Source organism: Dipodomys ordii, unplaced genomic scaffold, assembly GCF_000151885.1.
Source record: "Dipodomys ordii isolate 6190 unplaced genomic scaffold, Dord_2.0 Scaffold9, whole genome shotgun sequence".
Taxonomy (NCBI): domain Eukaryota; kingdom Metazoa; phylum Chordata; class Mammalia; order Rodentia; family Heteromyidae; genus Dipodomys; species Dipodomys ordii.
The window spans coordinates 23,483,675-23,509,385 of record NW_012267225.1 but is presented as its reverse complement, the minus strand read 5'-3'; the positions used below and the strand labels follow the sequence as shown (position 1 = coordinate 23,509,385).

Genomic DNA, 25,711 nt, shown 5'->3' with positions numbered 1-25,711 from the left:
GTCACTGTAGAACATGCGCTAACTACCTTATTACTTATTCAGAAAAGATTCATATTAATGTTCATTTTATTATTTTTATGTATGTTTCTGAAAATTCTCTCTTTAAACCTATCAAAGAATAGTTAGTTAACAGGAAAATGTAAAGCATGCTTAGAAGCTTTATTAGTTATTCTAAGTATGCAAAGAAAAGTAATCTAACTTACAGAGATAGAATTGTCCTTATTAGAATACTAGTTGTACAAAGTCATGAGTTTACTTATGACATGGTCATACATGTATATAATGCACCCTCATAACTGCCTTTTGATTTTTATGTTTAGTAGTACTGAATTGAATTCAGAGCTTTTCAATTGCTAAGCAGGTACTCTACGAATGAGCAATGCCTCCAGCCACATTTTGCCCTAGTTATTTTTGAGATAGGGTTTTAATTTTTTGCTTGGAACATTCTAGACTACAATCCTTTTAGTTAAGCTTTCTGTGGTAGTGGGAATGACATGTGGGCATGTACCACTACCTCCAGCTATTGATTGAGATGATTATCTTTGACCCATGAGGGCCTCAAACTGTGATCTTCCTAATCTCAGCTGCTGTAGCTAGAATTATAGACATGAGTTATTGGTGCCCAACTAGATGTGCCTTTCGTAGTTAAGAATTACTACCTTGATTTTTATTTGTTTGCTGTCCTCACTGTTTATGGGGCTTGAACTCAGGGCCTAGGCTCTGTCCCTGAGCTCTATTGCTCAAGGCTAGCACTCTACCACTTTGAGCCATAGCACAACTTCCAGGTTTCTGGTGGTAATTAGAGAAAAGACTCTCACAGACTTTCCTATCCAAGTGGCCTTTGAACCGAGATCTTTAGATCTCAGTTGCCTAAGTAGCTAGGCATGAACCACCAGTGCCTGACTATAGCTTGACTATTTTTAACTCAAGCTGTTCACTCATCTTTCTATAATTCCAACAACATTCACATGCTGAATTTCAATCCCAAACAAGAGAACTTTGAGCATCATCTAACATGCTATTTTAAAGAACAAAAGCTGAGTTGGGAAATGCGTTTGTACCTACCATTATGGCTAATTTAGGGTGACCTAATTCCATTCTTCTAACCTTCCAGAACTTTTCCCAGGACCTGTCATTCCTTCTACTCATAACCTATTTTCTTACTATGCACAAAACCAATCGTCAAAGGATATCACTAAAATAATGAAAGACTTTTTGGCAACCAAATACTTAGGTTTAAATTACTGTAGAACACAACTAAGAGATTGTACATTGTAGTCTTCTTAAAGTGTTATGCTGTACTTTTTAGGATATTTTCCCATTCTTTTTATATATATTTTTATTGTAAAAATACTGTACAGTGTGTTTACAGTTACATGAGTAATTTAATGAGTACATTGTTACCTCCTTCTTTTTTTCTCCTACCATCCTTACCTTCCTTACCTCCCCAATTCCTCCCTCCCCACCTCCAGTTGTAAAGTTCCTTTTCAACATAGTATCTTGTACATCTCATTGTTACAGTGGGTCAACCTGTATCCTTATTTCAGCATTTTGTTCTTTCCCTTCCCCTCCCCAAATTAGAAAAATGTTTATACAACATTCAGGGCACCTGAATCAAGTACAGTGAAAATAGGGGTTATACCATGGGGGAAGAACATACAAAAGAAACAAAAAATCACATAGTACATTATAAATATATTAAAAACAATAGCAAGAAAGATAAAAACTACTCATGTCCCTATCTTGGGGTTCATTTCACTTAACATCATCTTATATGGTCATATGTACATAGCTTTTGGCCTTTTCTGCTTGTCCTAGACATATACTAGTTATTGCAAATAAGGGAAAGCATGAGACCTATGTTTCTTTGGACCTGGCTTACTTCACTTAATATAATTTTTCCAAGCCTTTCCATTTCCTAGCAAATGGGGTGGTGTGATTCTTTCTGATTGAGGCATAGAATTTCATTGTATATATAAATACCACATTTTCTTGATCCATTTATCTACTGAGGGGCATCTGGGTTAGTTCCATATCTTAGCTATGGTAAAAAATGCTGTAATAAACATAGTTCTTCTGGTAGCTTTAGTATGGCTTTGTTTGTGATCATTTGGGTAAATGCCCAAAAGTGGGATTGCTAGGTCAGAGGGGAGCTCTATGTGCAGTCTTTTGAGGAACCTCCATATTGCATTCCAAAGTGGTTGAACAAGTTTACACTCCTACCAACAATGTAGTAGGGTTCCCTTTTGGCCACATCCCCTCCAGCATCTGTTGTTATTAGATTTCTTGATTATAGCCATTCTAACTGGGTGAGGTGGAATCTCAATGTTGTCTTGATTTGTATTTCTTTTATGGCCAGAGAAGTTGAGCATTTCTTCATATGTCTATTGGCCATTGTTATTTCTTCTCCAGAGAAGTTTCGCTTTAAGTCTTGGCCCACTTAATTAATTGAGTGGTTGTTTCTTTAAGGATTTGTCATTGGGGGATTTAAGTTTTTGAGTTCTAAGTATATTTTAGATATGAGACTGTTGTCCCTTGTATGTCTAGTGAAGATTTTCTCCCAATCCATGGGCTCTCTATTAATCTTGCTAGCTATATCCTTTGCCATGCAGAAGCTCTGTAGTTTCATGCAATCCCATTTGTCCAACTTTTCTTTGATTTGTTGTGTTTCTGGGTCTTTATTAAGAAATTTTCAGGGGGCTGGGAAGGTGGCTCAGTAGTAGAGTGCTTGCCTTGTATGCATGAGGACCTGGGTTCGATTCCTCAGCACCACATAAGCAAAAAGAAAAAAAGCCAGAAGTGGCACTGTGGCTCAAGTGGTAGAGTGCTAGCCTTGAGCTGAAGAGCTGAGGGTCAGCGCCCGGGCCCAGAGTTCAGGCCCCACGTCCGGACCCCCAAAAACAGGAGCCCTAGAGTTTCTCCTGTTTCTTCCTGTAATATTTTCAGGGTGTCTGCTTTGAATTCGAGTTCTTTGATCCATTTGGAGTTGATTCTGGTGCAGGTTCAAAGATATTTTCCCATTCTATGAACCAACTACTTTTTTAAGTCTCCAGATTGTCATGAATCCTGTCTTGTAAATCAAAATTTGTTAAGTCAGAGAATCATCTTTGAGAAGCTAAATGACTGAGAAGAGACACAGAAAGTCATAATATACACAGTATATTCTCCCCTTCATGGACAATCCACATACCACAGGAACTTGGAAGCTTTTCAGTGTCAGTTCTGAACCGGTACTGAGTGGCAAGATACTTACTTGCTCACAATGTCAGAAACCACAACATCTGTTTTTATAGGAGATAAAAGAAATGTCTGAGGAGAAAGATCTCCTGAGTTGGCTTACCATGTGTAGTATTGAAAGCAGTAGCTGAAAACATCAACAGAAAGGCCTTGTGCCTAATCGCAAGTACTATCATGTGCTGTTAAAGGCATCATGAACAGTGGGTTGTACTCAAACTCTTCTCTATGTTCTGTCACTCCTGGAACAAGTGAGTGCAGAATTTTCCACTGATACAGCCTACAAGGCCAAAGTCAGAAAAATTTTTTACAGCCTACAAAATTGTCAGAGTCAATAGAAAGTTCCAGTCTGTTATTATTGGACAATACATATTTGTTTGTGTGCCAGTCCTGTACTTAAACTCAGTGCCTGGGTGCTGTCCTTGAGCATTTTTGCTACAGGCTAGAATTCTACCTCTTCAGCCAGAGTTTCACTGCCAGATTTTGGTGCTTAATTGGTGATAAGACCTCACAGATTTCCTTTCCTAGGCTAGCTTCGGACCACAATCCTCAGCTCTGCCTTCTGAGGAGCTATATATTTTTACAACTTTTTTGAAACATTGTTTTCTCCTCTTTAAAGATTTTCATAGCATAGTATCTATGTTTTAAACTAGGGTGGATTACAATTACGCTTGCCTTCATTTTGGATTTTGCAACATCTTCTGAGGCTTTTAGATATCCTTCTTTGGAACTGTGTCCAATACAAATAACTTTCCTCTTTTAAGAATAAATAGTACATGATTCTTGTCTTTAGGTCTATTTTCTAATCTTGGCTCAAAAGGGCTTGAAGTGGGCGAACAGAAACCAATATTACCTTCGAGCTTGTAACATCTTAGGAAGCCAAAAGGTTCTTAAGAACACATATATTCTTACCACTGTCTACCCACACATACTCAAAACATCCCTCACAAATTTCTTTCACCAAAACCAAATAAAGGGCATCATTCTGGAAAGTCACTCTCTTACTTTATAGAAACCAAAAACTTAGTTAATGTACTTCCTGTACCTTGAAATCTGGTACAATGGATGTCTGGTAGAACAGACATACAAAGCCTGTTACAGGAGACTCACTAGACAAAAGGAACACTCTGGAAGTTTGCCTTCTATATGATTACTAATTGGCTTCAGCCTTTTGTTGTGTCTGGCCAACAATTAGTTTCATTTGTCATGTTTGGAAAAGAGTCTTGGCATTCACCTGGGTATTTCTTATTGATGGGACAAGTCATTTAGGAAATCTCTGATCTTTACCTTTAAACATTGTCCAATATTTTTGAACGTTCTAGCAGGCAGACAGTCAAGTAGAATCACCCTCATGAGCAAAGACCAAAGTTAAATGTTCAATGTTCTTCATCATTATCCAATGTTTACTAGAAGTCTAGCACTTTTGTTTTATGAGTTTCCATTAAATGGCACACGGGGAAGACTTCGGATTGACAGAAGTCTAGTGTTCCCACCTTCAAGCCACACTTTGACTTATATATAAGAATGCAGCATGTAGAAACCTTTTTTCTACAGAAAACTAAAACAACGTAAAATGTGATGGGAAGAGCAGGAGATTGTAATTGTTTTGGTTTTTTTTTCTTTTTTTTTTAATTGTGGGAATACTGTACAGAGGGTTACAATTACATGGGCAAGATAATGAGTACATTTCTTATCAAGCATTGTTGCCGCCTCCTTTGTTTCCCCTTCTCATCCCTTCCCATCTCCCACCCCCACCCAAAAACCCCCCACAAACCCCCAACCCACCCCCACCCCCTGCCAAAGTTGTAAAGTTTGTTTTTTGACATAATGACTTGTATATCTCATTGTTGCAATGGGTCCACCTGTATCCCTATTTAAACCATTTGTTTTTTCCCTTCCCCTCCACAAATTATACCAACATCAAATACAGTGAAAGCAGGGGTTATACCATGGGGGAGGGACATAAAAGCAACAAAGAAATCATCTTATAAATATGTTAGAAAAAATCACAAGAAAGAAAAAACATTTGAATACTTATCTTGGGGTTCATTTCACCTAGCATCAACTTATCTGACCTTTTCTGCTTGTCTCAGACATGTACTAGTCATTGCAAATAAGGGAAACCATGGGACCTATGTTTATTTTGGCCTGGCTTACTTTACTTAGTATAATTTTTTCCAAGTCTTTCATTTCCTAACAAATGGGGCAATGTCATTCTTTCTGATGGAGGCATAGAATTCCATTGTGTATTCTTGATCCATTCATCTACTGAGGGGCATCTGGGTTGGTTCCATATCTTAGCTATGGTAACTAATCTGCAATAAACATAATTGTGCTGGTAGTTTTAGTATGGTCTTGTTTGTGATCATTTGGGTAAATGCCCCAAAGTGGGATTGCTGGGTCATAGGGGAGCTCTATGTGGAGTCTTTTGAGAAACCTCCATACTACTTGTCAAAGTGGTTGAACAAGTTTACACTCTCAACAACAATGCAGTAAGGTTCCCTTCTGTCCACATCCCCTCCAGCATCTGTTGTTATTAGAGTTCTTGATTTTAGCCATTCTAACTGGAGTGAGATGGTATCTCAATGTTGTTTTGATTTGCATTTCTTTTATGGCTTTTAAGTATCAGGTCATATTTGGATAGGACCAAAGCAATATCTTGGTATTCAGTTCCTAATTTTCTTTTCTCTGTGGTCTTTGTAGTTTAAACAGTACTACAGTACATTGCATTTGGTCCTCATATCTCTTTATATTCTTTCCAGTTATGACCCCTTCTCATACGTTCCTTGTTTTAATGACCTTTACAGTTTTAAAAAGGTCTGGTTAGGTATTTTACAAATTATTCCCTCACTAGGATCTGTCTGATGTTTTCCTTTTGATTCGCCTTGGATAATGTATCCTTGGGAAGAAGACCATAAAGTGCCAATCTCATCATATCACACTGAAGGTTCCCACCATCAGGATAAATTACTACTGCTGAAGCTGACTTTGATCGTGTTCCTGAGATAGTGTTTGTCAGATTTCTCTGTTGCACTGTTTACAGGTTTTATTTCTCCCCTTTCCACCTTGGGAGAAAGTAATTATTATGTGCTTAACCACAAGTATTGTACACTTCCCCTTCTTGAAGGGAAATGTCTCCATCAAATATTTTGAAATTCTTCTGTATTGGGAAACTATATTTATTCCCTATATTTATCTATATCCTCAATTATTTACTTCTAGCATTACGGATTCCTACTGTTCCTAACTGTGAATGTCTCTAGGCTTATTATATTCTTTCTGCTCCTATCCTAAAGCCAGACACTTCAAGAAGTTCTGGTTTCTTTTATTGAAGAATGATTATAGAAACTAAAATCTGGGTTCATGTAGGGTAACACATCTCTGGAGGTTTCTTGCTTCAAGGACCCGAATTAATAAACTAGGGAGATACATGGATAGTTATTTAGATATACACAGATATCTACATATATTTCTGTATATAAGTATCTTTATCTATGTTAAATTAAACATTGTTCATAGTTTTCAATTTTAATCATTCTCCCATAGCCTGCCTCCTTGTAACCTCCCACTGTAATAATGAGAAATCTGGCCTGCAACATCCTCTGTCCATTTACTTTATTGCTCATTTCATGATATATATACAGTGGCATCAGAATTATAAATTCAATACTCCATAGGAAAGAACTTTATCAACTAGGGTAAAATGGTTTTGTACAATTCCTTTGCCTTTAGACATAGGGATTTTCATTGACAGACTTGGTTGGGTTACTTTTTATATTACTTAGAAACTATAGATTACCATCTTATTCAATCAGGTTTTATATATTTGAAGTATATGAAGATCTTTTTCTCACATTATACATTCCATCCTGTGATTCCCCCAGACTCCAAATCATTTTTAAAGTATGTGTACATGAAAGTATACTTTTTAGGGAAGTTGACATGTATGAATTTTGACAACTTTTTACTCTTATTTATTCTCATTGTAGTACCAGTAATACAGAACAGTTTTAGCACCTTCAAAAAATCCTTTTGCTTTACCTACACAACCACCTCACTCTTCGGAATGCTTAGCAGCCAGTGTTTCCCAGCTCAAGCTTTGCCATCTCCAGAATGTCATAAAATTGGAATCCTATAATATGTAGCTTCTTCTGATTGACTTCTATAACTTAGCAATATGCATTACATTTTTATTATATCTTTCATGGCTTGATGGCTCATTTCCTATTATCAACAGATATTTTCTATCTTAGAAATATAACACAGTTTACCCATTCACCTACTGAAAGATCTTTTGATAATTGTAAGTCGATCTAGTATGGGCGTTGGAATGTATGTTTGATGAAGCCATGTTTTCAAATAGCTGAGTAAATCCCCAGGAGTCTGATTACCAATCACATTTAATTAATACTACATTTAATTTTATAAGAAACAGTTCAATTATTGTCCATAGTAACTATACAAATCCTGCTACTGTTGGAGGAAAAATCCTGTTGTGCTTTTTTACATATGAATGTCCACTTGTTCCAACACCATTTATTGAAGTGATTCTCTTTTTTCCATGGATCTACTTTTACTGTCTTTTCAAGTATCATTGAGTATATTTGTGGGGATTTATTTCTGGATGCTCTATTCTGTTCCATTAATCTGTGGGATTTTTTTGCCAGTAGATTCTGTCTTTGTTATTGTACCCTTATAGGAAGTCTTGAAGTCTGTCAGTATAAATCCAACGTCTTTTTTCTTTGAATTGTTCTGTCTATTATAGGTCCTTTGCCTTACCATATAAATTTTAGAAACAGTTTGTCAATATCTGTGAAATACCTTGCCAAGATTTCATTGGAATTTCACTGAGTCTGTAGATCAAGTTGAGGTGAGCTTGACATTCAATATTGAGTCCTTCAATCTGTGAACCTAGCATATTTCTCCATTTATCCAGGTCATTCCATTTTTTTCCTTGATATTTAGTAAACTTTCTAGATGTAGGAACTGTTTGTGTTTTGTTAGATTTATACATTTGGAGTGTGGTTGTAGATGCATTTTTTAAATGCTCAAATTCACCTGGTGTCAATGGCTCACATATATAACCCTAGCTACTGAGTAGGCTGAGATCTGAGGATTGTGGTCCAAAGCCAGCTGGGGCAGGAAAGTCCTTGAAACACATATTTCCAATTAACTACCAGAAAACTGAAAGTGGTTCTGTGGCTCAAAGTAGTAGAGTGCTTGCCTTGAGTGAAAAAGTTCAGGGACAGTGCCTAGGCTCTGAGTTCAAGCCTAATAACAGACAGAAAGATAAGAATTAAAAAAGTTTTTTAAAAAGTAAATGTTCAAATTCCAATATTTAGGGTAGAGACAGGGTGTGGCTTGAGCGAATAGAATGTCTTCCCTGCAAGCATGATACCCCAAATTAGAATTTTTGAGTGCTAGTACATAGAAAAGCATTGTATCTTGCATACTTACTGTATTCACATATTTCCCTATTGTTGATTCTTTGGGATTTTCTACATAGACAATTGTGTCATCTTGAATAGAATCCTTCTTCTTTTTCTCATCCCTTCCAATCTATATAATTTCTCATATGCTTTTATCACATTAAGTTGTAGGCATCTAAGGTGGAGTGAGAAGGGAATTTTTTCTTGTTTGTGTTTATCTACTGTCTGTCTGTTTATCTCATCAATGTATTTTGCTGGTTCCTGGGCTTGAATTTGGTGTGTCTCACTCTCACTCGGCTTACTGCTGAGTGACTTGTCCTCTACCACTGAAGTAATGTAGTTAGCCTAGCTATTTAGTTACTTAATTGAGGTGGAATCTTATAGACTTTTCTGCCAGGGCTGGCTCCAAGTCTTGATCCTCCAGGTCTTTACCTCCTGAATAGGAGTGCAGGTGTGTATCACCTGTACCTAGCTTGTTTCATCTTGACTTGTTTCTGATGTAGCAGAAAAGTGATTCCTTGGGCTGGGAAGGTGGCTCAGTGGTAGAGCGCTTACCTTGCAATGCATGAGGCCCTGCGTTCGATTCCTCAGCACCACATAAGCAAAAAGAAAAAAGCCGGAAGTGGTGCTGTGGCTCAAGTGGTAGAGCGCTAGCCTTGAGCTGAAGAGCTGAGTTACAGCACCCAGGCCCAGAGTTCAGGCCCCATGACTGGACCAAAAACAAAAAACAAAAAGAAAAGTGATTCCTTCTTTCACCAGGACTATGTCAATGTTACATTTCTTTAGATTTTTAAAAGTCAGATTTATAAAGTTTCTTCCTGTTAGTAGTTTGCTGAAAGATTTTAATCATAAATGTTAAAACCTTGTCACATTTTTAAGTTTCTATGGATGTGGTATATGGTTTTTGTTGTTTAGCCTGTAGATGTATTGGATTACACTGATATATTTTCTAATGTTGGATTCTTTTTGAATGGTAGAATAAATCCTATTTGCCTATGATGGATAGTTGCTTCATATATTGTTAGATTCAAGTTATTGATATTTTATTAAAGAGTTTACGTTTATATTCATGAGAAATAGTCTCCATTTGTTAGCTTCATTTTTTTGCTGGTTTTGCTATTAGATTAAGGTCTCATAGTATGAGTTGTAAAAGTCTTTCATCCACTTCTAATTTGGAAGATTTTGTGGCAAATGAATATCATTTCTTAGTTAAATATTTAATAGAAACCTTCTGGAAGATGTTCCTTCTGGAAGATTTTAATCGGTTGATCTGATTCTTTAATAGACAAAATATTATTTAGGTTATATTATCTGTCTGTGTGAGTTTTGATAGTTTCTGAGTTTTTAGGAATTTTTCTATTGTATTGAAATTACTAGATTTGTGAAGTGAATTTTCACAGAACCAGCTTTTGGCCCCTATTGTTTTTACTGTAGTCAGTTTTATTGATTCCATTTCTAATTTTTATTATTTATGCTCTTCTGGATTATGCTTCTGTAGCTTCTGAAAGTTGAAACAAGCTATTGATTTTATTTTTTTCTGATATGTTTATTGGTTTAAATTTCCTACCAACTGCTACTTTTGCTTCATCCCAGACATTTTATTAAGCTGTTGTTTTATTTACAATTAGTTCTTTCTTAGACTACTCTGTAAATAAATTTTAAATAATTTCAAGTACTTTCAGAAAGTCTTAACATAAATTTTGAAATATCATAGTTTGAATTCCACATTAGCTACTGTGTTGTCATATTTGATGGATAGAAACCTTCCTTGTCTCCATTAATAAGTAATATTCCAGGGCCAGCAAGAGATGATTTTATCATTGGTCCCTCTCACAGAAAAGACAGATCAGAATGCCAGTTGCAATGTCAGTTGACAATTCTATCATGTGGATTAGCAGAAAAAAACAATCCTTGAACAATAGGACAAAACTGCCTTATCCTCATGGCTCTGCAACTCAGAAGCTGTCACTCTAATCTTCCTTATGAGATCAGATCTCTGGAATGCCTGACCTTGGCCCTGAGAACTGAGCAGTAAACAAGAGAGGCAAAGAATTTAGATTTTAGAATTTAGATTCTGGTCAAAGGAGTCCAATAGTAAAGAACAACAATAACCTATGCCTGGCCACTCAGACTTGAGTTTATCTACCAACTGCATGGATACCTTCTTGAAACTTGTTAAAATTTAGGGTCTAGACGCTTGCCTGAACTTCCTGAATCACTCTTATGTTTCAATAGGCTCTCGACTGAGGATTCGGCTCATATGAAGGGATTCTTCCTCATACCAAAGTTTGTAGAGCTGCCCTAAATAATTGGAGACTGGAATTATGTCATGAAACGATGGAACTGTTTGACTAGAGGATCTTTGAATAGGCTTGTCAGGCAAAACCTCTTTAAGACAACTGCTCTTGTGTGAAGAGAGAAGGGCAGAGACTTCGTTCTTTGACTCTTGTTTAGTTTTTCCAGATCTTGTCCAGCACCAGTATATGAACTGATAATCCATCCAAGAAAAACTGGGGAAAAAAGGAGACAAGGAATATATGTATTTTGTAATTATCTTGCTGTGTTGTTAATAGAGAAAACATTAAAATAAAAGCAATTTTAGTCTTTGAAAATAGTAAACACTGTAAGAGAGGAAGTAAAATATAATGCGCATTTTCAAAAGGTACTGGCTTTTGTCTTTTCCAAGAGCATTTTGGGTCAGAAAATAAATTATTACTGGAAAATTCTATTAGCTTTTGTAAGTGTAACAGCAGAAAAAATGATCAGCTGGTTTTAAATTTAAAAACTGCTGGGTAGATATTCTTTCTTGTTCAGTTATAATAGGCTCCAAACTTTAATGGTATGAGTTTCTCTTTCTTTCCTTCAGTTGATCAATGTAATTGAGATTTTTCCCATTTATTGGAACTGTCATTTTGTGGTCATATAATTATGGTAGAGATATTAAATATGCTTTAGACACAAAATTGTAAATACAATACAGAGGAACTGGGAACTTATTTCCATACCATTAAACCACCTTTTACCCATGAGCAAAGTGTGTTTTTCATAACTTGCAAGAAATGTCTTGCCTTGAAGTAGCAAATATATTTTAAAATCTGCTTGGTTTGACATTGGTATTTGGATTATTGTATTATCAGAGAGTAAAATGACAGCAGATTTGCAAGTATCAATATGTACATGGCTAATTAGTAAGACTAATTCTATTCTAAATGGTCATTCTGACAACTTAACACCTTTTCCAGGATGCAGATGATCGTTGTAGAGAAATTCACTAAAGTTAAGATTGCTTCCTAGTATTGATAATAATAGAATAATAGAAAGCATAAAAATGTTTCTTGTGATAGTTCTGATGACTTTTTTAGTTGCAAGCAAATTTTAGTAATAAATAATGCTGTTATTTTTACACTTGTACCATTGAAATTTTGGTTTTTATGAGTCTAATAATTATGCAAATCCTAAAATAACTTATCCTATCTAATGGCCAGAACTTTGCCCCATTAGACTTTATTGTTGAACCAGAGCTTGATGAATTTCTCTTTTTCATATAGCAATTTCTTTTTTTTATAGCAATGTTTACAAAACCAACTGCAGCAAACTCTTTGATAGTATGAGACATTATTGCTTAAGTTGGCCTACTAGCACTGTATATAGATTTAACCTCAAATAAGCCTCAGGATTTATCTAAAGGTAATAGTAGGCCCTTTTTATTGTCAAAATTTATGAATGGCTTGTGCCTATAATCCTAGCTACAGTGGTTCAAAGCTGGAAAATCTATGAGACTTATCTCCAGTTAACCACCAGAAAGCCAAAAGTGAAACTGTGGCTCAAGTGATAGAGTGCTTGCCTTGAGCACAAAAACTCTAAGACTGTTTCCAGATTCAAGTCCCGGGATCTGCATTAACTATAGATAGAAGGATAGATAGATAGGTAGGTAGGTAGGTAGATAGCTAGATAATGTATAAATATAAAATGTATATATGCAGATATATGTCTATGAATAGCAGTATTATAATTTAGGAAAAGATGATAAACAATAAGCAAAAATAAGTGTTGCTTTTAATTTAAAAAATTATTCTAGTCACCTGCCATATCTAGTAAATCAACCAAGTTTCTCATTCCCCTAGATACTGCCTTATGCTTCTTTCCTTTCTTGTGTTTCTTTTTCTTTTTCCTTTTGGTTTGCTCTTTCCTTGCCATTTAGGACTTCATAAACCAGAAATATATGTTGTCAGAAGGATGTATCCACAGATCAGCATACAATGAGTGTAGTCCTTTCCACAGCCACAAGTCTGCATGATTCAGAGGAATATGTTTGCTTCTTAAATTCTTTAAGGTACATGAAACATGCTAGCATTTGAAATCAGATCTTTTACAGGGATAGAAAAGTGGGCAGATGCATGCTAGACAACTTTTTTGTATGTTTTTTATTGTAAAAATACTGTACAGAGGTGTTACAGTTACATGAGCAAGGTAATGGGTACATTTCCTATCGAGCATTGTTGCCTCCTCTGTTTTTTCCCTACCATCCCTTCTCTCCCACCTCCAAAACTAACTCTCCTCCCCACATTACATGAGCAAGGATTCCTCTTACCATCCCCGCCCCCACTCCCCCTCCACCTCCACACCCCTGCCAAAGTTGTAAACTTCGTTTTTTCAACATAGCATGTTGTACATCTCATTGTTGCAATGGGTCCACCTGTATTCCTATTTAAACAATTTGTTTTTTCCCTTCCCCTCCACAAATTATACCAACATCAAGTACAGTAAAAACAGGGGTTATACTGTGGGGGAGGGACATACAAAGCAACAACAACAAAAATCACCTTATAAATCCATTAGAAACAATAGCAAGAAAGAAAAAAACCACTTGTGTCCTTATCTTGGGGTTCATTTTGCCTAACATCATCTTATCTGACCTTTTCTGCTTGTCTCAGACATATACTAGTCATTGCAAATAAGGGAAACCATGGGACCTATGTTTCTTTGGGCCTGGCTCACTTCACTTAAAATAATTTTCTCCAAGTCTTTCTATTTCCTAACAAATGGGGCAATGTCATTCTTTCTGATGGAGGCATAGAATTCTATTGTATATATAGACCACATTTTCTTGATCCATTCATCTACTGAGGGGCATAGCTAGACAAGTTCTCTACAAGAATTAAAAAAAAAAACTGGTATGATGCTAATTTAAATTAGAATGAGAGAAGGGGTGACATTGTTAAAAAAAAGAAGTGTACTCATTACCTTACAAATAACTGTAACCTCTCTAAAAAAATTATATTCGAAAGAATGTCTTTTCCTTGAGATGATTTGGACATCCTATTTAAATTGTTATACAGATCATTTGCAATATTTAGAGTTAAAACTGCTCATTTTGTTGAATTCTTATTTTGAGATAATTACTACATTTTGTTGTTCTTTGGTAGTACTGGACTTTGAGCTTAGGGTTTTGTGTTTGCTAACTGGACACTGTACAACTAGAACCATACTCCTTGCCGTCAGAATCATATAATCAACATATGTATTCACCAATCTTCCATGGTAGATAATTTAAGAACCTTACAATAACATACAACTGGTGACCACAGTCTTTGGTGCTGCAGTTAAGTTCAACAGCTTCCCAACATCTATCTCTATTTTTTCCCTCCTTGAGAATAGATGACCAAATGGTATCTAGTGATGTCATCATCTAAAATTGGATTTAATATTTAGATGAAGGTCGTCTTTTCTGCAATAAGGTCCTGACTCAGTTCTCGAAAACCCATGGACATCCACTTATTCTTTTACTATTAAAGGACAAAATAAACCTGTTTTAAGCAAATGATATTCACTCAATGCTCATACCTCATAAGGAATCTGTTCCAAAACTTTTCCTTTTCTCTGTCTCATAAGCTTTCATATTAGGAATCTGTGAGCTCAAGCTACACCCCTAGTAAGACTTCTGTCTCTTGGAAAGTCCCCGTCTTCTCTTTCTTCTGGATCAGATATTCTTGGATGACACTGATGGACAGGGAAAAATAATGGGAGATTGTGACTAGCATGGTTGAGTCAGTAATTCTTTAAAAGCAGAATTTATGTGGCAACATTTTTAGCTAATGAAATGCATGCCGTAAAGATCCAGGTTTCTGGACCCATAAATTTTTTTAGGGCCCAATGAAAAACTGAAGTTCAGAAACATAGGGCTCTTAGTTAGAGTGTCTCTTTCATAAAGGGGTTCTGCTCAGGTAGCATCAAATGTTAGTAATTTTTTTTTAATTTTGAACTTTTCCTTAGAACAATTTTGTACTTCAGGATATAGTCTTAAAACTAAGGGTGAAACCTCCAGCCACCCTAACATGTAAAAGATGTAATATTTGATCATCAAATTTTAAATTCGCAACGGTAAATCACTACAAGATTGTTCTTCAAATCGTTTAATATGAAAAGCTAACATACAGAATCTTTGAAGTTTGAAATCATCCTTTATTTGAAAATCATCATCTACTCTTCATCCTTTAGATAAAATGCCACTATCATTTCGTTTTCTTCCATTTTATTTCACATTGATTTAGAAAAATTATGTTCATGAAAATGTATCAGATACAGACTGACTATCCAATAAGCATAGTATATCTAATGTCAGTTATTTTGCTCCTAGAGTTGAAATCTACTTATTCACAGTATTCATATGATTAAAGGCATTCTTAATTCCAAGAGATGCAGGACAGACAGACATAGTGTTACAGCAGTATTTGATTCTGTAATAGTGTAGTTTTGTTTATAACAAGTAATCCCCTTTGACTTACATTGTGAAATGTTTGTGAAATTTTTAATGTTTTGAAATTCCTGAGTACTGGGACAATCTTATTGCCTTTAAATCCAGTTTCCTACCCAAGGAATCAGTATATTGAGTTTAGTTATTCTAGTTTAAGGCTATATCCTTGCCATCAAGTCTTCCAAAAATCTTTTGTTAAAAGGATATTTGAAAGCATGAGCTCCTGCACCAGGAGCAGCGTAGATGTCATGGTTACAAAACAAGCTTGGGGAGCAGGCCACCTGTAACAGGTTGCAATTGGTCCACTCACTGATTAATTGTAGCATTACATCTCTAAGCCTGTGGTCTCTCTTGATACTATGGCATTGATAGTAGAGGTAGAGTTACCTATTTACTGTAAAGGATGAAGACAGAAGTACATTTTTTTAGCACTGTTCTTAACATAGAAGGTGGGATTGGTAAATTTTATTAGTTAAAGTTCTTACAACTATGGTTAATGCAGCCTGGGAATGACTAGCTTAGGAGACTATGAAAGGCTTACCTGATAGACACCAGATTAAATCATTTGTGTAACGTTTGTTGGGGAAAAAAACAGACCTATTATGTGAAAGATCCACTTTCTATTTTACTATTGACACCAAATTTATTTATAGCATTTGCCATATGGTATTATTACAGAGAATTATGATCTTGGTTGTTTTTTAACTCTTCAAACCTCAATTAGCTAATTTCAATGTACATCTGGTAGAGGTTATACCTATAAATGATATATCCATCATTTATCCATATTAATCATTAAAATGATTAATGTTAATTTAAAATTAGCTACTAGTTAAACCTACTTATTGCTTGAGAGAGTCTCTGTTAACAGACATGGGAAGCTAAAAAAAAAAACCTGAAGATATTTGTCCAAATTAAAATTAGCTCCCATGTATCTCATATATTCTAAATGAACAAGTGTGCTTCTGTAATAATAATTTTATTATCACCAAGTTACAGGATAGAGTTTTAATTATGACCTTTCTATCAGTAGAAGCCATGTATTTAGGATTAAAAACCTACTCCTTTAACTAGTCTTGTTAAAGACTATAGCTTGATACATTCTGGGTTCCAACTTTTATAAAAACCAGAGAACACTTCTAATAACACTTTTCTAATTTCATGGTTCAATGCACAGCCAGTAAAGATTTAAATAATTCAGAAAGAAAGCCTATTCTCTTTTCTTTATTAGAAGTTTGAGTCAAGCAAATTCTTTGACATTTAATAGGTTTTTAACCCTTTTAATAACTTTTTTATAATGAAATTTACTGGCAGTTGTCTTAAAGAAAGGGTTATTATATTAGCATGAATAGCAGGCAGTAGTTTTTATGATTAGTTTTGAGACTTTGACCTTATATGACTCAGAGTATAAAAGCATAAATGAGTGCGTAATGTTAATATTAACTAAATTAGGAATACCCTGAAATATACACTGTATATAACTACATTCATCCCATTATCTAACATGCTATAACATTTTGACAAATATTTGACTCTTTTAATTGTTTTAAAGCAGCTTAAGGTCACTTATAGAGTCAGACACCTTCAAAGAAACTGAAAGACATTGTAATTTTCCTAGACTGATTTTTCTAAGTTATTAATATACTCAAGACTCCTAGCCTTTTCTTATCTCAGTGTCAAGTTATTTTAATATTTTCTAATATATTATTAAAATGATTGTTGGATGAGTTCCATAATAAAATACTGATTTAAAATTGTACTTTCCTTCAAGTCCCTAAATAAGTTGAGAACATTCAAATAATCTACATAGGGAAGCTGTCTGATGAAGGCAGACTATAAGGTTTTAATTTTGCTTCCTAAGGTATACTGTGTAGCTGAATGTTGTGTGTTTTTAATGATATAAGAGCTTCCAGATGAACTTTAATATCACTGTTCTGAACTGATGTTGAAGAAGTCAATATTCCACTTGACATCTCCATTTTTACTAGCATCCCATTAACATTCCAGCAGGAAGTATAAGAAAGCAAGTTAAATTCTCAGGATTAAATATAGTATGAAGAACCATTTCAGCTGACTCGTAGTGCTATAAATATACAGAGCTAGTTCTGGCAGGTAAACCACAAATCCCAGAGGCCATGTCTCTAAGAGCTTCCCAATTTTCTTAGCACTTGCCTTTCCAAATCATTCTTTTTGTTTCAATGCACACAGTCTTTTGAAAGTACTCTGAAAATCCAGCACATTACTCAATCCCTTCCCTGGGCAGCTCAAGGGGAAGGAGATGTGAGCAGGCATCAGCATGTATGAATACAGAAGACTTTGAATATTCAAGATGACACCTCTTGTGAGCAAAGCCCAGCCCACACATTATAGTACAAATGCAAAGGGTATAATCTGAACAGGTCAACAGCTTTGTTGAATAATCATAAGTAAACCTTAAGAAGATTCAGGGTCAAGTTACTTTAACTGAAAATGTTAATGATAAAAATATATTTTTGAGCAGAGCATTGGTATCTCACACCTGTAAGCCTATTCAAGAAGCTGAGATCTGTGGATTGAGGTTTGAAGCCAGCCAGAACAGGAAATTCCATGAGACCCTTATCTCCAATTAATGACTGAAAAGCCAAAGTCAAGGAATGGCTCAAGTGGTGGTGTGCCAGCCTAAATTAAAAAAAAAGCCAAGTGAAAATAGAAAGCCCTGAATTCAACTCTCATTACAAGCATAGATCTATAGATACAGATCTAAGTATATTAATATAAAAAGTATATTAATATATATGTAGATGATACATAGATAGATGATGGATGGATGGATGGATAGATAGATAGATAGAAATGTCCCATCTTTCTTTTGAAACTCATCTTTCTTTAAAAGCAGAGCTCATGTCACTGGGTGCCAATGGCTCACACCTGTTGTCCTAGCTACTCAAGAGGCATAGCTCTGAGTATCTCAGTTTGAAGTCAGCCCAAGCAGGAAAGTCTATAAGACTCTTATCTTCAATTATCCACCCAAAAGGGAGAAGTAGAAGTTTGACTCAAGTGGTATAACTCTAGTCTTGAACACAAAAGCTCAGAGATAGCACCCAGGTGGTCCTAAGTTCAAACCCCAGTACTGATGGCGTGCGTGCGCGCACGCACGCGCACCCACCCACACACAAATGTAGCTTGTACTGTAAATAGGTATTGTTCCATATTTTTTTCTCTTTTCACATTATCAGTGTTCAGTGTCAAACACCTAATAACATAATGTTAAAGTTTACATAAGTTACACATTGCTAAATAATAAATAGCTCACCCAAGATCTTGTAAGGACAATTTAGTTAATTTGTTTGGACAACAAATAATTATACTCTCTCTTGGAAATGCATTTAGGAAAATGATAAATAAAATTTCATTATTAAATTTACCCACACAATTTGTTCTGGTGTATACATTTACATATTAATTGAATCCCTGGTAAAAAAAAAATATGTAATAGAATTGGGGACTTAAATAATATCAGCATTTACATTCTTCTCATAGACTCTTCGGAGTAAGATTATTCTGAAGAAAAAAAATGAAACTGCTTTGCCTCCCTGCCCTAATTAATCTTGCAAGGCAGCACAATCAACCCAGAGTAGGGCTCCAAAGTATTTCTTTAGATGCTAAGAATGGTATGTGTTTGATAGTGCACATAAAAGGGACTGAGAGCAAGCACTTGTCACAGCCAAAGCCAGCAGGGTCTCCTCATGGCCCTAGGGAAAGTTCTCCATGGCAAAGAGTGTCAATGCTGACAGACAGGGGTAACAAACAAGGCTTCAGAGATTCTTCACATTCTCTTGCTCCTGCTACATCTGGCACACATCCAGGCATCAACTGCCTAGACTACAGAAAGCAGCAGCTGGTGAGCCACATTAGCAAGGAGACCCTCAGGGCTACCCCTGTTCCAGAACTCTGTTCACCAACTGCTATTCACTCAAACAGCTGGATCTGAGCAGAGAGCCAAGGAGTCGTTAGAGTTTTATGTGTACAACTGTTTTGATATAGACTGTCTGCTAGAGGCAAAGATAATGATAACTTTCAAGGCTTGCATGTTGGACTGGAAGGTTGCTGATATTCAATGGAACAGAGCAAATATAAGAAAAATTGTGAAAAACACACAGCTTTAACACTGACAACAAGGTCTTCAGTTTGGTCTTATCATCGACATGTGCAATTTTCACACTCTTTAGTAAATAATCCAGCCAACATTACTGCAAATTCTTTGAGGAGGGGCAAGATGTATTCCAGTTACACCAAAAAATGATATTTAAAAAATGATAATGCAATGTGGCAACATGATTTTTTTCTTTTTCTTTTCAAAGAAAATCCAAAGGAAATAAAGGTAGACATATGCTCTAAAAAATACCTATAAAATGTCTGTGAAGTTTATCACTTGAGTTCAGTTCTTCCACCCGGTATTCTTCAGGAACAAACACATATTAGGATAAGGCAGATCCTGAGGGAGAATGAATATTCCATATCTACTTTTGTTTCCTGACAGATTTTAGTACGATTTTTCACTTTGCATAAGTTAGAAAAAGTTTTGGAGGAATTCACATGAAATTTCCTTTTCACCACTATAATACTCCTCCATCATTCTAATTCACAATTTTAAATTTATATCTTGGTCATAAATAGCATATATGGAAGGTTTAACATAACATATCAGGTTTTTGAAAAAGTAAATTCTAGCTGCACTTTAAAATGGACTAGATTTTTCAAGTGGGGAGAAGAACATTCAGAACTATTCAAAACTAATATACTAATGATGTAAATGACTTTTAGCCAAGACAACATGAAAATAGAAAGTTTACTTCCCTTGAAAATAAATAAAATGAGAAATACACACATTAGAAAGTACCTTCTAGATATCTTAGCCCTGTATTTAGCTGATGGCATTCCCAAGAGATTAACAGAGATTTATATTACTGTTTCCATGAAGCCAGTATAATGAGTCCTAGCAGTGCTAGAATAAAACATCTCTTCAATGTAACTCAAGAAATATGTGAGGACTTACCATGTATCACACTACCTGTGCTAGATTCAAAGGCTACAGTAGTGAAGAGTTGTAGATTGAATCGCTGCTATGTTGGATTTTAATGAATTACATTGTATTATTTAAGATTATATTCAGTTGACTATAAGAGAAAGCCCCATTGATGACGAATTAATCTGCAGAGATGATCACAATAAAGACACCATAGTAGTAAATTGTCCATGATAACCAGACACTTAATCTCTTCTTTGTTTTACCTACATTCTTTGAGTACTGCCTGAATCATTAGCCTGTATTTTCACCAATATTAAGAAGCAAAGAGCAAAAGTAGAGGAGCTTTTCTTTTTAAGAAAACTTCTTGAAAGCCTCTGTACAACATTTTCACTTATATTTCATGGTGAACTGACTATATGTAGCTGCAAGGGAGTCATGAATGCTCTCATTTGTTACTTGCTAAGCCAAACTGTTGCCTACCAGAGGCTTCTTCTTCAAGGACAAAAGAAGAATGTTAGAAATAACAGCCTGATGTTCCTACAAAAAAGAAGTAGACACTAACCAAATCTTTTCATCTTATGATTAATGCTAGTACAGTTCAAAGGGGAAAAAAAGAAAAATAACTCATCAAGCTGGTTAAAGCTTATAAGGATATTAGTCATTCCTCCATTTACATATTGATACACATAATACTTTTTGAATACTTGGAATAACATTGAATTAAGAAGAGCTCTCAAGAAGGATTGAAAATGCCTTAGTCATGGGATTAATGGAGATGATGACTGTCTAGAAAAAAATTTTTAAAGTATAGAAAGAAAGTGCAAAGGAAATGGTAGGTCAATGTAAGAAAGTTCTTGGAGCTTTGAGGATAAGCTGACTTTTGGGGGAGAGGGGTGTGGAGAACTTTGGACACTGTCCCTGAGCTATTTTGCTCAAGACTACCACTTTGAGCCACTTCCAGTTTTCTGGTGGTTAATTGTAGTAAGAGTCTCACAGACTTTCCTGCCCAGGCTGGCTTTGAACTTTGATCCTCAGATCTCAGCCTCCTGAGTAGCTAGGATTACAGGCATAGCCACAAGTGCCTGGTGATACAATGACTTTTAAACTTGGGAGAGGAGAGTTTGCTGTATAGCACAATGGTCATCTATGGGCGCATATTCCATGCCCCTATCTGATAAAGGGCTAACAGGAGGAAACATTAGGACATTTGAGAGTAAGCCTGAAAATAGCAAAACAGTGCATATTACCACTTATGCATAGTTTCCTGTGTGTGTGTGTGTGTGTGTGTGTGTGTGTGTGTGTTTCTGAAGATTGAACTCAGGGCTTGCACTTAATGGGCAAGAGCTCTACCACTCCAGCTGTGCTCTCAGTCCTTCTGACTTTTAGTTTGTTTTTCAAATAGGATCTCATGCTTCCACATGAGTGGCTTCAGACTATGTCCCCCCATCTCTGTTTTTTGTTTGTTTGTCAGTCATGGGACCTGAACTCTGGCCTTAGCTCTTCAGCTCAAGGCTAGCACTCTCCCGCTTGAGCCACAGTACCATTTCCAGCTTTTTCTGCTTATGTGGTGCTGAGGGATTAAACCCAGGGCCTCATGCATGCAAGGCAAGCGCTCTACCACTGAGCCACCTTTCCAGCCCCCTATCTCTATTTTGAAGGACGAGCTGGGATTACAAGCATGCATCACTACAGCAGTCTCTTCTCTGTACTTAGAAAAGTCAGTTTGGGCTTTTTTTGATAGTATCTAATAATGTCAGAATTTTCTGTGAAAGCTGTCATAGGAAGATCACTTGTAGAGGTTCTAAGAACATTTGAGAAGAAATATAGACTTTAGTGTCAGTGGAGGCAATATAAATGAATGGATTAAGAAAAAACAATTGATAATTCAAATAGACAACATTTGAAAAGAATTATTAATTACTGCTAATTGATTAAAACCCTCTCTATAGGATATGTAAAATGTGGAATCAGCTGCTTAATTCCATGGGAAGAATTTAGGATTGAAATTGGGTAATGCAGATTTTTAATTCTAAACCAGTTTATGACAAGCCATCTAACCTGTCTAGGTTTTTCTTATTTGTTAATTTATAATTACATATACATTTTTTCAACCCACAACCAACTATTTATACTGTATCTACATCTCCCAAATTTCCTCCCCTATAAACTGAGTGTCTCTGAAAGATCCTGTCACTATAACATGCGTCATTAAATAGTAATAGCTACTTAATGAAAGACTTCATGAAAAGGAATTATGAGCTGCTTTTAGAGAATGAGAGGTACACAGTTTGGGTTACTGGGAAAAAAAAGTTTAAACTACAAGAGTGAGAGCTACAAAATGGTGAAGCCAGCCTAGAGGAGCACATGTCTAAGACACTGAGACTTTAGTCCAAAGATAGAGAGGTCCAGTTGGGGTGAAATCTTGATTGAGACCTCAGAGCTGGATCTATCAACCTGTTACAGAGAAAGAATATAGGGCAAGCATGGGGCCCTGAACAGCTACAGATCATTTCAGCTTCATGACATGACTACAGCTCACTGTTAGAAAGTAATCTTATTATCATAGACAAAACTAGAAGTAAAGCCTACACCAGGCTCCTCAATTGACCTTCACAATATTTCCAAGTCACAGTAATATTTTTGGTATTTACTAAGCATATTTAATGTAGTAATGTTTTTAAAGGAAACAGTAGGATAATGTTATTAGTTTGATTTTTCTCAGTCTCAGCATGTAATTTTAAGCATTTTTAAGTACATATTCCCTCACTATACCTTCTTTTTTCCATAGTTATTTTTTCTTTCTTGTCTTAATTGTTCTTCACCTACCTAAATTTGTCAAGCCCTCTAAGGGGGTATCACAAAATACTCACCATTATTTTAAGATTGAAAATACTGCAGAAATATTAAGTGAAATCCATCATACTCATCTTACACAATGCATTTGACCTCTAGATAACGTTAAGCATTTCATCCTCCAATGCTTTTAATTCTAATCCTTGCAGAGATGAAATTCATTGCTTGAATTACAAGAGTGAGTCTCATTAGGGCTAAAAAGCAGTGACCCAAATAGCATAATGGATTGATATATGGTGACCTTGCAATTTTACAGTTTTACTTTCAAATCTGACTGTGCCACCAAATCATTCCAATAATCAATTGACCAATACCAGTCTTTAAACATTCTGAGTCTGTTAGTTAGCAAGTCATTCTGACTAATATTATCCTATAAAGACTTACACTAAGAATGATAGTTCATTTATGAACTTCTAAAACCTTTCTTTAATGATCAGAATGGGGGGAAATGAGGTTTAATGAATGTATGTGATGTTATAATCATTAATTGGACAATTTGGTCACTTGAATAAGCATCAATGGTTTGAAACTTACACCATATAAATATAATATCATAATATATGTGATGTGTCTACATATCACTATGACAGAATGGTTATAAGCATTTACTATCAAATTCTACTTTGTTTATTTGTTTATAACTGTGGGAATACAACCTAGAACCTTGAACATGTTTGGAAGGCACACTAATGCTGAGCTACATCTCCCGTTTCTTCAGTTGGCACTCTTATTTTGTGTGTGTGTACCAGTACTGGAGCTTGAACTAAGGGCCACATGCACTTGCTTGGTTTTTTGCTCCAGGGTGGTGCTCTGTCACTTTGAGCCACAATTCTACTTCCAGCTTTTTGCTGGATAATTGGAGAGAGAGTCTCTTTTATGTTTTTTTCTGCCAGAGAAGATTTCCTGGATTCATGAAACATAGATCTCAGCCTCCTGAGTATAGGATTACAAGCAAGAATCATGGTGCCCAGCATTTGGAACTCTTTAAGTTGATATACAATTTGGATTATTATACCCCCAGAAAAAAACGTACATGTACATAACTCAACAGAATATCCTGGAGTCTACAAAATTAAAAGAAAAATTTTGCCATAAACATGTTTCTGAAAGTTTATGTATTTTAATTAATTAGTTTATTTATTCATTTGTTTATTTTAGATGCAAGATATACGGAATCCAGAAGGAGCTCAGTACAGCTCCCATCCCCAGATGGCAGCCATGAGGCCAAGGGGTCAGCCTGCAGACCTCAGGCAGCAACCAAGCATGATGCAGCATGGCCAGCTGACCACCATCAACCAATCCCAGCTGAGTGCTCAGCTCGGTTTGAACATGGCAGGAAGCAACGTCCCACACAATTCACCCTCTCCACCAGGGAGCAAATCTGCAACTCCTTCTCCATCCAGTTCAGTGCATGAAGATGAAGGTGATGATACCTCTAAGGTAGGAATTAGGTGACTTTTAGGACACATGTTTGTCTCCTTCCTTGACCTCCCTATGAAGAGTATAGATTTACCACTTAAGGAAACAGATATACCCTTCTTGATCTCACTGTAAGGAGTCTTAAGTTTTTATTCTTCAAAGGTGAAATATAAATGGAGAGCGTACACTTGATGAAGCACAAGGTTACATACTAGAAGGATTAAACCATATGGCTGGCCAGTTACACTTTTTTTTTTCTGGTCCTGGGGCTTGGACTCTGGGCATGGATGCTGTCCCTTAGCTCAAGGCTAGTGCTCGACCACCTGAGCCACAGTGCCACTTTCAGCTTTTTCTGAGTAGTTTATTGGAGATAAGAGTCTTACAGACTTTTCTGCCTGGGCAAGCTTTAAACCATGATCCTCAGATCTCAGCCTCCTGAACTGCTAAGATTACAGGCATGAGCCCACTGGTGCCCAGCTACCAATTACACTTTTAAGTCCCTAAAACATATTCTCAACACAAATGTACTTAGAATTAAAGTCATTTATACCTCAAAGTGCCTGGTCCTCAGAGATGAGTAAGACAGAATAAATATTGTAGGACTCAACTGCCAAATTGAAGCCTAATGTCATTCATTCAAAAACATCTATTTCAGTGTTACTGGTTTAAGAAGGCAACAGCCTTATGTGGGTACAGAGAAGTCACCAAGTATATGTGTGTGTGTGTGTGTGTGTGTGTGTGTGTGTGTCTGTGTCTGTGTGTGTGTATGCACAAACACACCTTAAGATCTCTCAAACAACCATTCCATATTGAGGGTAAGGTCATATAAGGACAAAAAAAAATGGCTGACTGCCTTCCCAAAACAGAGGCCTGTGTATTTGTTTAATACATTTTGTTACCACTATGCCAGTGTGGTTGTGTTACTTGTCTGTCCCTGTAGTGCCATTCTGCTAAGTTATTAGATTGAAAGATGGGTCTTAAATGCCCTTAGACCAGAAATTAATTACAAAAGTC

The 25,711-nt window shown here is 36.0% G+C and overlaps 1 protein-coding gene across 1 annotated transcript in view; it reads left to right on the top strand.

Annotated features, from left to right (window-relative positions):
* Window positions 1–25,711, top strand: part of Tox (thymocyte selection-associated high mobility group box) — a 307,815-nt gene that overhangs the window by 233,222 nt on the left and 48,882 nt on the right. Inside the window, exon 4 of the mRNA XM_013009422.1 lies at window positions 24,437–24,718. Within this exon, the coding sequence (XP_012864876.1) occupies window positions 24,437–24,718 (282 nt within the window). The remainder of the gene's footprint in view (window positions 1–24,436; window positions 24,719–25,711) is intronic.